Source organism: Polypterus senegalus, chromosome 1 (genome assembly GCF_016835505.1).
Source record: "Polypterus senegalus isolate Bchr_013 chromosome 1, ASM1683550v1, whole genome shotgun sequence".
Taxonomy (NCBI): Eukaryota; Metazoa; Chordata; class Cladistia; order Polypteriformes; family Polypteridae; genus Polypterus; species Polypterus senegalus.
In genome coordinates, this window is record NC_053154.1 from 330,539,556 (window position 1) to 330,554,130 (window position 14,575).

The 14,575-nt window shown below is 39.1% G+C and overlaps 1 protein-coding gene across 5 annotated transcripts in view; it reads left to right on the forward strand.

Annotated features, from left to right (window-relative positions):
- ppp6r3 (protein phosphatase 6, regulatory subunit 3) overlaps positions 1-14,575 on the forward strand; it is a 136,427-nt gene that overhangs the window by 58,434 nt on the left and 63,418 nt on the right. For all 5 annotated transcript variants that reach the window (XM_039738049.1, XM_039738043.1, XM_039738056.1 and 2 more), the window contains exon 6: positions 4,349-4,486. In XM_039738049.1, the coding sequence (XP_039593983.1) occupies positions 4,349-4,486 (138 nt within the window). The remainder of the gene's footprint in view (positions 1-4,348; positions 4,487-14,575) is intronic.

The window sequence follows — 14,575 nt, forward strand, 5'->3', positions numbered from 1 at the left end:
TGATTAGCACGTGCAACTGTGAGTTTCAGTCTGCTGTGTACTTGTAATAATATTAATCCTATGAATTTATGATGATTTAATTTATATTGTAATTCAGGAATAATGGTAGATTCCAAAAGACAGAGAGAGTTAACTTTTTTTTTCCCGTTTTCTATTGCCTATTGCTTAATTTGTTTGATTGTGTCCTGATGGTGCATTTCTATTTTATTACTTGATATTGTTTATCCTTTCCTCTGTGATATTGAGACTCTTGTTTTATTTTGTACAGAACTTTGGTAATGTGGTATATAAATAGAATTTTTACTTTATTTACTTGCTGAAAGCTAGTCATTTGATGTGGATCTAAATTGTGTTTTGCATGCTTTTTTGTGGTTTATATAACCACATTCAAAATGTTTATTTTCTTTGAATAAAAATATTAATGTTACTGGGCCATTCATTTTTGGGACTTTTGATGGGCTCATGGGAGTATGGCAGACAGCAGATCATGATGATGTGAACTGTTCAGAACTGTCAGCCAGCTGAGGGTTCTGTGGTGTGCCTTTGACATTTTACATCTTCTCAAATACGGCTGCAACGTTTAGTCGACGTAATCAACGACGTCGACCACATAAAATCATCGACACAGATTTTTTTTTATTGTTGACGCGTCATGAACAGAACCTTCAATCGAGGCTCCAGTCACAAAGAACCACATTGGTTTTTGTAACTGCAGTGCACGACATGAACGTCTGGGTGCGTATCGTTTGTTATTGTTTGACAAGACGCACACAGTCTTACCAATGAAGAAGAATGTCTGAGGAGAAGAAGAGTGTAGGTGAAAGGGGGGACACGGTCACTGATTACAACCGCAAGAAGGTATGCAAATGTGCATCCATGCCACAATGTTTTCTGAAATGTACTATAAGGTCATAAAATTAATAATTCCAAATATCATATATACTGTACCTATGTCACTTTTTTTTTTTTTTTTTTTTTTTGTCAGTGCGGCTTTGATATCACAGACCATAAGGCGCATACTAATTCAGCGTAAGCAGGAACACTCAATAAAATTGAATAAAACAAATCAAGTGACAATGAGATGCGAATACGGTAGATTCGCCAGCGTTTGTGTGTCGGTGTTTATCCCTCCAGATCAGAGAATTTCCAGTTCCATTGTCTCAAAACACCATTCACATCTACAGTTATTCCCAGTTTCAGTTAAACAAGTAGTGGCATCATATCCCTGGGGGTCTGTAGTATGTATTGTGATCGTGACTGAGAGAATAAAAATGAAAAAAAAAGAAACTTTTACAAGTACTATACATTTAATACAATGGCTGTTACAGCCGCAAATCAAATGTATGGGTTTATTGTATAATATTAACAATAAGCGCAGCTCACTACTCTAAATGGTAAATATACGAGGCAGTCGGGATCGAACTGGGGACTCTTGATTGCATCGTTCCTGAACCTTTTGTGAAAGTGTTTATTTGATCTTTGCTTTTCAGGCTTTACACATTATATAGTTTGTCTGCATTTTGTTAGGTATTACTAAAATATGAAAAATGTTTCAGTTTTAACAACATATTTTTTTGGTTAAGTTAAATGCACTTTTATTGTTTAAATAAAGATATGCACTGGAGCCCAGAACAGGATGTGCAACCATAGGTCGCAGGCATGAAATAATCGTGACTAATTGAAAAAGAAATTGAACGATTAGTCGACTACCAAAATAATCATTTAGTTGCAGCCCTATTCTCAAATGTGTTTTACCTTTTGTGCTTTGGAGAAAACATGCTTTGTATATATATGTGTGTATATGTATATATATAGTGTGTGTGTGTGTGTGTGTGTTCAGATCCATTTGGAAATCACATGTGCTTTCATGCTTTCAGTACCACAACATAGGTAGGTGGTCTGCAGACATGTTATGTGCAGTAACCTCTGGCATCACACTGGGTGCGGTGGGTTTGATTTCAGGTACTGGATTGTCTTTAATGGACCCAGGTGATTTTTTTCACTAGGATTTCTTATCTGCAGAATTCTAGTCGCCTTTAGAAGACTTGTATTGAGAAGTTGATCTATTAAATGAATGAAATCGGCCTTCAAGTGCCAGTTTTCCTGTACAGTGGACTTCACAGCAGAACGGCTACATCTGCATGTGACTCGATAAAAGAAATGAACGCCCCTAACATTAATGGACCTCTATGCAGCAGCTTTAGGCTACATTTTTTACAGATCTGAAGAATGTCTTTCTCTTACAGGATAATATTCACTGTACAAAGAAACAAACATGTTTTTCCCGGGAATATGCACAATGGAGATCTGAAAAGTCCTGCAATGTGACATATTGTATATTAACAGTTTTGACTAATACACATTTAAAAATATCTCTGTACTACTCAATATTCCAGAAAAAAAAAATGATGGATGTGCAGAAGGCGAGTGTACGTGGTCAAATTTTTGATGAAGGTCGTGTTAGAAGCACAGCTCAATATGTGGGTTGTCAGACACATGGAGGCATAAAAATGGTATGATAAAGGTGGAATGTAAAGCAAAGCCAGGAAGAACAGCAGGAGAATGTGTGGAATATCCTTGAGTGAGAGAAAGGTAAATGTTTAGAGAAAGACTTTGTGTGAAGGCGCTGGAACGAACAGACTCGGGAGGAGCAAAGGGCAGAAGATACTGGGGTGAAGAAGTGCACCAAGATGGAGGGGAAAAGGCCCAGTGGGCTGTTGAACATGATGTGACGGTGTTGTCCGATAATACGAAAAGGATGCTACTCCCTCCAAGGGATGCGAAGGACCATAATGCATAGAGGCAGTATGATTTTTGGAGCAAACGGATAAAAGCACTTTGGGTACATCCACAGGCTGTTGTACTAGTTATATCCATCACCTGCAAACACATGTGTTAATGGAGGTATCGAGTAGTGAAAATGGACAGAGAACATTCTGAAACTGAAGCTGTAGAGGACGATAAAGTTGAACATGATGACACAGAAGAACTTTTGCTGAAAGGAGCCATGTCTGTTGTCTGGAGATACTTTGGTTTTAAGAAGTCGGATGTGGACCAAACAACTATTTACTGCAGATGCTGCCGAGATAAAGTTATTGCCAGAGGTGGCAACACGAGCAATTTGCTGTACCACCTTAGCTGCAAACCTGCTTTGGAGTGCCTTGAATGTATGGAACTAAGATTGGCACCCTCCACGTCCTCCGATAAAACTGAAAAAGCTAGAGGACACTCGAGTCAGATGTCACTTGAACACGCGTTTGCTAGAGGAACTGACTATGACACAAAAAGCAAGCGGTGGATCGAGATAACTAACGCCATTACAATCCATATAGCTAGCGTGTCAGTGGACAGAGATTAACAGAAAGTGGAGTTGGTTTACAAAAAGTATTTACTATTTATTCCTTTTATAAGACGTGTTCAGTGCAATACAACTTTTGACAAGCGCCTCTGGATATTTTACTAAGTTTAAATGCCTCTCTGGATGGCTGAAAATATGTTGTCAACATTTTAGTTTAAGTTGTTTGCAAAATTGTTCAATATAAAGTTTCTATATTTTGATAGAAAAATACGGTGATACAGAATTCTGGTCGGACCGCCCAGCACTAGATATAACTGTTAAATTTGAGAGTTACGTCTAAAAATAAATATCATGAGGTAAACTACTTTTGAGCTAAAAACCTCTTGGTGTTTCATCACTGGTGACTTAAGAATATTCTGAACATTTTAGCAGTGGACGTGTTGTGTGCAGGTAATGAAAAACTAACTGTTACTAACTTGTTCTAAAATTGAGCTTGAAATTTCAAATGTATGGGCAATTTATACTGAATTTAAATTACTTTTGTAAGTTATTGAGAAGGTTTTTAGTTCTGTATGTTTGTATTGCTATCAAGCAGTGCTCTGAGTATTACAAGATAAGCCTTTGGCAGACGATTTAAATTTGTTCAGGTACATAAAGTGTTTCAAGATCTGCCGAGGCTGCATGAAGTAAACTGCATATTTAGGGCCTTGAATGTTTCAGCACACACCAACGGTTTTCATGGTTCATTAATTACATCTCTTAGCCTGTTTAATGCTTGAGAGTCGGCAGACTTCCAGCTAACCATTGCCATTTTACCTTTCTCATTGATCACTAAGGGTTAGCATGTTGAAACTTCAATAATCAACTTATTGCAACCAAGTTTTAGTAGATTACCTTTTCAGTCCATTTGTAAGATCTGCATGAAGTAAAGTTTAAAATGTGAAGCGCTGGCTAAATCCAAGTAAACACCGTCCACTAACCAGCTTGCTACTGTTTTTTGTCTGACGACCTTAATAGTTGATCATTGCATTTTTGTGTTTTGTTTTTCAGATTGTTGAATTTCTTAGAAAAAGAGAAGATTTTGTAGATTTAATCATTAAACATATAGGAACCTCTGCTATTATGGATTTGCTGCTCAGGATGTTGACCTGCATTGAACCTCAACAGCTTAGGCAGGATGTTTTAAATGTAAGTTACTGCATTTTGAATTTTGACTTTTGTTCTGGGATGGACTCCTCAACTAATAAAGCATTTCTGAATGGATATGCACTTCCCGTTGTATAAACCAACAAGTTGTGTTACCCAGCTCACCCTGGGAAATTTAATAGAATAATGGGGGTTAGTTATAGTGCTGCCGATTTAATTGGGTCTATCAGAAATATGAGGTCATCATTTAAGTGCTTTTCTGTGTCCAACATTTGTAGTCCTAAAGGCTAATATTATTGGCAGGCAGTGTGGTGTAGTGGTCATGGCTTTGGACTTTTGACCCTGAGGTCGTGGGTTCAAATCCTGCAGCTTACTCTGTGTAAATGTAATAATCTGTTATAATGTGACCTGAGGGCTGGGAGATACGGGCATACATTGATAATGGAGTTGTTTTGACCCAAAATGTGATATTCAGAGTTTCTTGAAATAGTTTGAATATTGAAATTAGCACCATATAGATGTGTACAGGCAGTCCCCGGGTTATGTACGAGATAGGGACTGTAGGTTTGTTCTTAAGTTGAATTTGTATGTAAGTCAGAACAAGCACATTATTTTAATAAATGCTATCGTTGACCGACTGTGACCAGGTGCTCTGCCAATGAATGATGGAGTTTCACCGCTCTCTGACCTTTTTATTATTTCTTCTTTATTTTCCATGTTGGTGGTTTTTCTGTTTACTGCTACACCAGCATTTCAAACATACTGTTGAAGGGTGAAGAAGAAAAAAGGTTAAGATGCGCTCTTCTGCACAGCACTATACACGCTATCGCAGCAGGAAGTTACCCGTCATTGGCACGTCTGATGTGTTGAACAAGAGACAAGTTCCTGCTGTGTATGTAACAGTACAAGCAGCCTTGCTATTGAGAATGAATGGGGGCCGCGAGGAGAGGTTCACTACCCGTCCACCACACAGTCACCTCCACTACAGTATGCTGCCTGCAGTGTCAGCCCACCGAGAGCGAATAGGGTGCGGCCAAAGGCGGGTAGTGAATCGCCCACCACCACCCCCATTCAACAGACTGCTACCCCCCGCCGTCCCATTAACCCCCAAAGGCCTCTGTGCCGCCACAACTGTATCACTGCTTGCAGCATCACCAGACAGTAACTGTAATTCAGCAACGGAAACTGTATTCAGCAATGGAGTTGTGAAGATAGCAGTCTCTCTTAATATCAGCAAAACTGGGGAGCTGGACATTGATTTTGGCTGCAGGAAGCAGCAGCTTTCCGTTTCTTGAGGTTGCATTCACTGACAATCCAAAGTAGCAAAAAATGTAATGGTTATTTTCATGAAGGTTCACAGATGTCAGAAAGCCTGAGTCTCTCCACCTGTGCTCAGAAGCTTTTAAAAAAGCTGGAAATTGTTACATTCTTATATATAATTTGATACTCTCCGTATATATGGTGTTTGCATCAATACCTCGACTTAATACAAGTTAGAACCATGCAATGGGACTCTGCCTCTGTAGTTAGAACATCACGTGGCAAACGCGGACGCAGTATTACATGATTGGCTAAGAATGTTCGAATTCTTCAGTGACGCCGCTGGACGGCCGAGTATAGTAAGTCGGTGTTGGTTTGAGCAGATAACAGTAAGTTCGGTTGGTTTTTGGAACGTTGGTTTGGTGGGGCGTACTTTCCAGGGCTAACATCGTTGACTGACTTAAACCCTTCGACCGCTCCAGAACCGTAAGTAATTTAGAATGTATCGCCATTTGCTTGGTACGTTGAAATCTATCTTTGGGCAGTTTGGTTTTAGCATCCGTCCTTCTGACATCTATTGGCAAACTGAGTGTTGACGGCTGGATATTAACAACGGTCATTGTTTAAATTTTAGCCGATCTCGGATCTAAAATGACCACGCCAACATAATTATTACTCCGAGTCTGATTAGAGTCGTAAAATAAGGTTTGTTTTGAAAATTTGTTTGCCGGAAAAAGTCAAATGAGATGCGCCTAAGAGCTGAGTTCACGTCTCGCAGCCCCGTTTAAACAGGAAGCTCTTCATTACATCGGCCGAAAAGGTTTATTTTAACCACAAATCAGTGCCATGATGATAAAATCATTTCAAGGACTTAAAAAAACCAAATAATTCTTTGCAGAGAAAGTATGGATTTCACAAGCATAGAATTTGTAGCCCGATTCGATCAGCTCCCAGTCGCTAGTATGCATTATTTTCACTTTTACTTTAAAACGTTTGGGGGGAAAAAAACAATATTTGGAATTAAATTTTCCTCAATATCGCATTGAATTTTGATTCTGTGTTTGGACTTGCATTGTGACAACGCAACATATAAGTGCCTGTGAGTGAATATCATTTCTTTCTCTCTAATGAATAAAATGACTTTCTTGAATGTTTGTCTATGCTCTTTCTTCCTCACTTTGTCGTTGACTTATTGTCCTGATAAAATGTATAAGAGCTGAGTGCGCGAGAAGTGTGCCTAACAAAAGCATTCACACGACTGAGGTTAGATGACTGTGGTCTTGTTTAAAAATAGTTGTAAGTAGGACGTGACTTGAAAGAATCGCATGTTAAAAGTCTCCATCTCACAGGACTTCATACCGCAACAACGTTTTTGGAATCTTTTGATTCTCGCTGGCAACACGAATTGGACGATTTATAAGTCTCCAAATTAAAGTTTAAATCCGAACAATTATATTCAATCTCTTTTCGCTGTTTCATTATTTCACAGAGTAATTTCTGTTTGTTTGCGCTAATGTGGTCTTTCCTATCCTTTATTTTTTAGACTTTGGTATTTTCGCATTTCGTTATCTCTAACCTGCTGTGCATGTGTACCGCACCAACATTTTTGAATTCTTTGACGTTTTACTTTGTCATCTACTCTTTGTCCTTTATTTCCGGCCCCGGGCCTAGTTAAACGTCTTTCTCATGGGTCATATAACGCTGCTCGTATTGAGAAGGGGGTTGCTGAACGCACGCTAAGGATTTGCAGTCGGATCAGCTGCTGTCATGCTGCTGGAGAGCTGAGTGTTGTGCTTGTCGCGCTACGCGTCGATAATTTAAGAGCCTTTACAGCAGCTGTCCTTTTGTCTCACTGCCTTGTCTCGCGTGATGTCAGACTGTCTTCCGTGAAGATCACATCTCGTCTCCCTCCCAAGATTTTTTTTATATGATAGAAAGATTTGGTGTTGTCTGTTTTTGTTATCGTTTGCAGTAGTTGGTGTAATGGTGCACTCACTACTCTGTGGGAGGCTGTAAGGGGAGCACCTACCTGTTTTCTGGATTTAAAAGAAAAATGCAATATTTCAGTGCTGCTAATCAAGATCTAGTTTGCTGAATTTGTGCTTTTTTTAAAAAAAGAAAACAACATTGATCTCACAATATCGCTCCTTTTGCTGCATGTTTAGCCAAGATAGATCAACCGTGTCGAGTAGTCCTAGTGAATGTGATTGCTTAGCTACGGAAACTGTGAAGAATCCTATAAATCTTTTGATACCCAAGGCGATTGTCCCATGTGATGGTAACATGTAAGAATTGTCAGACCTTGCCGAGTCATGTCACTCACCCCTATATTTTCAAATATATTTTGAGGTCTGATGCAATCCATTTTGTAATGAATAGCATTAGTTAATAATGCATATCGATCTGTGCATTCATCAATTGTAGTCTGCAGATTTTGCTGCCTGTTGTTAGTTTTTAACAGCAACATCATGCATGCTTTACTCTTACGTGATAAGCCAAGGACGTTGTATTTCTGTAATTCATAATTGAACCTCATAAATGTTGTTTTTCACAGCCATCATTGAGAGTAGCTTAAAATTTGGGAACACCTGATCTAAGTTAAGATATATATTGTGGCTTCAGTGCTGCTCAGAGGAGCAGTAGTCGTACTGCACCGCACTGGTGACCTGTATGTTTATTTAAGAACAATCTGTAATGTCCGCCTTTCTGGGTCACAGCCGTTAGCATAGATATTACAAAAGGTGTCGAACAATGCATGCATTAAATGCAATTAAGGAAAAAACTTTTTAAAATATGCCTTTAAAAATTCATTGTATACGTGAACATGTTAGCAGCATTTTTTTCTACAAAAGTACCAACATTTTTTTAAAGGTTGTTTTCAGTGTACAGTGCAATACAATATACAATAATACAAGTATGAGCTAAAATTATATTTATCAAAATGTAAAGTCTAGCTTAACCCTTTCAGAGCTATTGCTGGCATGATCCTTTAGTTTGCCTAGACTGCACTGTGAGATTTAAGTTGCTAGGTGGCAGCAAAGACCATTGAGACGGCCTGAGCTGCCATGGCTATCGTGGGAAGAAATGCGAAGCAAAGACATTTGTGAATATTGTTTGATGGCTTGCATTCAGCACTGTCAGATAAGGATTATGAGCTGGCAGAAAACCGAAGTAAGTGACATTGAGAGTGCTTCAAGAATATCTCCCAAGTGTGAATGAGAGAGGAATAGCCATTACTACGATGGATTTTCTTTTCAGGTGCCTATGGTTGTGCTCCTGAACTGAACTAGCTCATGTTACTGAGAGTGCAGAAGTCTGATTTCTTACCAGATGCAGCATTGACAAGACTCCACACTTTGGAATTCTACCATCTTTGACGCTTTCCTGTATGTAGATCTACTGACTCCACAGTATCTCAAAAATGTGATTATTCTTAGCCTTTCTAACAGAAGTGATGTATGCATAAAGGTAATGGATAACAAAACTCTTTGGCAATGGTTTTCATCATTGAATACTATCAATGACATTTATTAGTTGTTGGAAACTTTATAATATCTGTAACACCCTGATTTTTGGTAGTTTGCTGTGGATAGATGCTAGCTAAATATCTAATCACCAGAACGGCGCACTACACGATAATGTGCAGTGAATACACTCCACTTGAACTCTCATAGTTTTCATACTCTTTCTTTCTCTGTAGTTTAGCATTCGTTTGTTTAGAGGTTGACGCGCTTCTTTCTTCTACCCTAGTGTCCCGCTTCTTCTCTTTCGTCTGGCATCTTTTCACGTTAAAACTAAAATGTCAGTGTTTGTGTTGCAATTAGTTATGCTTTTTTAATTGTTCACTTAAATTGGCACTTACAGTGGTGTGAAAAACTATTTGCCCCCTTCCTGATTTCTTCTTCTTTTGCATGTTTGTTACACAAAATGTTTCTGATCATCAAACACATTTAACCATTAGTCAAATATAACACAAGTAAACACAAAATGCAGTTTTTAAATGATGGTTTTATTATTTAGGAGAAAAAATCCAAACCTACATGGCCCTGTGTGAAAAAGTAATTGCCCCTGAACCTAATAACTGGTTGGGCCACCCTTAGCAGCAATAACTGCAATCAAGCGTTTGCGATAACTTGCAATGAGTCTTTTACAGCACTCTGGAGGAATTTTGGGCTCACTCATCTTTGCAGAATTGTTGTAATTCAGCTTTATTTGAGGGTTTTCTAGCATGAACTGCCTTTTTAAGGTCATGCCATAGCATCTCAATTGGATTCAGGTCAGGACTTTGACTAGGCCACTCCAAAGTCTTCATTTTGTTTTTCTTCAGCCATTCAGAGGTGGATTTGCTGGTGTGTTTTGGGTCATTGTCCTGTTGCAGCACCCAAGATCGCTTCAGCTTGAGTTGACGAACAGATGGCCGGACATTCTCCTTCAGGATTTTTGGTAGACAGTAGAATTCATGGTTCCATCTATCACAGCAAGCCTTCCAGGTCCTGAAGCAGCAAAACAACCCCAGACCATCACACTACCACCACCATATTTTACTGTTGGTATGATGTTCTTTTTATGAAATGCTGTGCTCCTTTTACGCCAGATGTAATGGGACATTTGCCTTCCAAAAAGTTCAACTTTTGTCTCATCAGTCCACAAGGTATTTTCCCAAAAGTCTTGGCAATCATTGAGATGTTTCTTAGCAAAATTGAGACGAGCCCTAATGTTCTTTTCTTAACAGTGGTTTGCGCCTTGAAATCTGCCATGCAGGCCTTTTGCCCAGTCTCTTTCTTATGGTGGAGTCGTGAACACTGACCTTAATTGAGGCAAGTGAGGCCTGCAGTTCTTTAGACGTTGTCCTGGGGTCTTTGTGACCTCTCGGATGAGTCGTCTCTGCGCTCTTGGGGTAATTTTGGTCGTCCGGCCACTCCTGGGAAGGTTCACCACTGTTCCATGTTTTTGCCATTTGTGGATAATGGCTCTCACTGTGGTTCGCTGGAGTCCCAAAGCTTTAGAAATGGCTTTATAACCTTTACCAGACTGATAGATCTCAATGACTTCTGTTCTCATTTGTTCCTGAATTTCTTTGGATCTTGGCATGATGTCTAGCTTTTGAGGTGCTTTTGGTCTACTTCTCTGTGTCAGGCAGCTCCTATTGAAGTGATTTCTTGATTGAAACAGGTGTGGCAGTAATCAGGAAATTGAACTCAGGTGTGATACACCACAGTTAGGTGATTTTTGAACAAGGGGGCAATTACTTTTTCACACAGGGCCATGTAGGTTTGGATTTTTTTTCTCCCTAAATAATAAAACCATCATTTAAAACTGCATTTTGTGTTTACTTGTGTTATATTTGACTAATGGTTAAATGTGTTTGATGATCAGAAACATTTTGTGTGACAAACATGCAAAAGAAGAAGAAATCAGGAAGGGGGCAAATAGTTTTTCACACCACTGTAAGTCTTCAATCTGCCTCAAGAATGATTTATGATGTGAAGAGGTAGGGGAAGTGATGGTGAAGGTGGTAGGGATGAGAATGGCACATGGCCGTCCTGCTGGCCGCTGCTGAGAGTTAATTCAACAATAAAATAAAAATATAAAGAGGAATAACCTTGGAGGTCAATCATCACCCCGAAAGCAGACAGTAGACGTCACTTAGTATACTGAATGTGTACCAAATTTCAGGTCAATCGGGCAAACAGTTAGCGAGCTACAGGTGATTTAAAATCCTGGACAGACAAACGGACAGCCACGGTAGCGTCTTATATATAAAGATTAACCTTCGTTGTCCTCCTAATTTAAATCCATTCATAGGTGATTAGGAAACTTTGTTCAGAGTAGCTTAGTTTTTACAGGCAGTCTTTTTGGCAGCTGAGGTATAGGAATTAAACATGTTGTACAGTAGGTGAAGAGGGGAACATGAGGACTACAAGATTCCTAATAACGTCCGGGCTTATCTTGGGTGAAGACATAAAAAGGATGGAATTGAAAACTTAGACCTCATAGCCTGGAATGTCAGGCGCCTGTTGTTTTCAAGGATGTCACATGGTGCCGTTACCCAGATGACATAAGGAAGAAAAAATAAATGGTGATCACCAATTCTGAGGGCTTCTTTGCAAAAGATAGAAGTAAGGGAAAGCCAGGTTGGCTGTGAACCCAGATACCTGTCACAACTATGGTGAGTCTCAAAGGGCAAGTGAGCCTTCAAGAAAAAGTGTAGGCCCGATGGGTGAGGTCCCATTGAGCTAATCTGAAAACCCAAAACCAAGGTGAAGGACTAGTCGGTGTAACAAAACTGTTGAATAGTCGATGGAGAGTAAATGAAAAGTCCAAAGTTCATAATCCCATTTAAGACAAGATGATACTTGGGTAAATTCATATTCTGAATCAATGTGAAGATCTCAATAAGAGGATTTAAATGAAAAAACAATTGGGATCGAGAAAGTGAATTGAAATCCTGCTAATTGGGGCACCTCAAAGGAAAGAGGATAAATTAAAAGCAGTTTATTTTATATCCACTGTTTTTAAAAGGCTAACGGCATATGGGCAAGCATCCCCAAGAAAAGGAAAATATCACTGGCAAGTGAACGATTGTTGGTGTCTGATATGGAGGTTTACATAATTACCAACTTTTTACACCCTCTCAAACTGACACAGTTTTTAATGTTTGGAAACACATGGGATTAAATCATTTAGAGATTTGTGTATAAAAAATGTCTTTGCATCCTACGAACAAGTACACTCCAAATTTAGCTTCCCATCCTCGCAGATTTTCCACTATCTCTGAATTAGAAACTTTGCTAAATGTAATCTGCCCAGTTTTGCTCACCTAACACCCATTTCTATTCCAAAAGAAACCTTGATCAGTCTTGAAGACTCGGATAGCATTTCTGTTACAGTAGACCACCATGAAGTCGTGGTTCAGAGTTCGCGGCCTCAGTCATTTGCAGATTTTTTTCTTAGAACCTATGTAATAATTGTTAGCAGAAACCACAAATATCCTCTGCAATTTTTATGGCTTTTTTCCTGGCAATACTATACTGTAGAAGAGAACAGGAAGCAACTGTTGGGATGGTGAAAGTAGTCAATAGAATTTGAAACTACGACTCCCAGCAATCCCGGAACAGCACCTGTCTGTCTTGGCTGATTGCTTTGTTTCTCTCTCCTCCCCCAGACATCCTCTGCTCCTGTTGGGGGTCCCGCTCCCATTGTGCTCCCCTATGATTTTTGTCTATTCTTTAATCAAGAACTAACTGTATACTGAGCTCATTGTATTTCTGAAAGAGACATGTTTGTTTAAAGTGTTTGAATAAAGTTCTCTACAATCTCCTGGGTTTGTGTGCAATTCTGTAACCCAAGCGCGACACCCTGTAGCACTGCAGCCTCAACAGTCCCTGGGATTGAGCCGCTGCACTAGACTAGCCTGCAAGTGTCATCCTTTATACCTCTGTGTGCATGAGTGCTGCCAGTTCAAGCGCAGTTGGCTCGGTGATTTTATGAGTTTCATCCATGCGTCAGTTGCACTTTGTGCATATTGTTCCAGTAGTTTTTTTAAATAGTTTTACAGTTCATTAGCAGTGTGTAAAATGATCAGTGTTGCAGTAATTGTGATGCTCTTTGCATGAAAAAAATGTGTTCCATTAAAATTTCACTTTTTCTTTGAATTGTGATGTTTACTTAAAAAGTGCAGAAAAAAGTATTTGGCGTCCAGGGATGCATTAACCCCCAAGTATGTGGCAGTTTAAGGGTTAAAGCCCCAAGATGCCTCCGAAATGCCCTGCACCACCTAACGCTTCTGGCAATGAAAACGTGCTTGCATGAATTACAGTACATGTAGCGGTAACATCGGTATTTGACATTCTAGCGCTGCAGGAGACACAGCAGTACAGTACTGTACAGTATACAGGGTTACCTTGACTTTATTTTTAGGTAATGCTTTGAGCTGAGTTTGTTAAAAAAAAAAAAAAAAAGTGTTTTGGGGGCATATTTAGGGTTTAAACTATAAAAATAGGAATTTCTAAGAACTTCCATAAATTTTGGGGGATGTACTGTAAATATCAAACCATTTTAAAGTGTGCAGTGGAAACCTGATCTCTCACTCAACATTTCAGAAAAGGAGTTGAAGCAGCCATGCACAGAATTCACTTGAGCTCCATATGCACAAAGCATTCAGTAATTCAACTTAATGTCTTTTATTCAGCACATCTATCTCGTTTGGTGGGCTCATAAAGGGGCTTAAAGTGGAGAAGGACAAACAAACTGTAATGGCCTTTACTTCACTATTAGCACATAGACTTCTCGCTCAACTGGAAGAATCCTAGACCACCCCTTTTATGTCAGTGGGTAACTGATGCGTTATACTATTTGAAATTAGAAAACAATGAAATTCTCACTAAGAGGATCTGTTCAAAACATTTTTAAAATCTGGCAGGTTCTAATCAATAACATTTTAGAATAAGCTTTTATTCTGAGCAAAGAGATTCTCCTCCCTGTTATCTTCTCTTAAATGTTTTACTCTGGCAGTTGGCCTTCCTCTCTATCTCATGAATTGAATTTATTTTTGTCAAGTTTGACCCGATTGTATGCTTTTAATAAATAGAAGATAAACTGTGTGATTCTGGGGCTTCATTTTGAATCCAAAAGATTTCTGCCGACTTAATCCTAAATCCAGAGATGCTATGGATGTCCTTCAGAAAGTACTTTGCGTATTGACATTACATACCGTGTTCAGACGACATGTGAAGAAGCAGCATTTCATCACCAGACTCATTCCTATCCTTGTTTAGATTCCTGGATCTCCAGTTGGTTGTGTAGGTAAATGGCATCTCTGATTCTTTTTGTCCACCCATAAATAAATCTGTTTACATTAAATCTTAACTC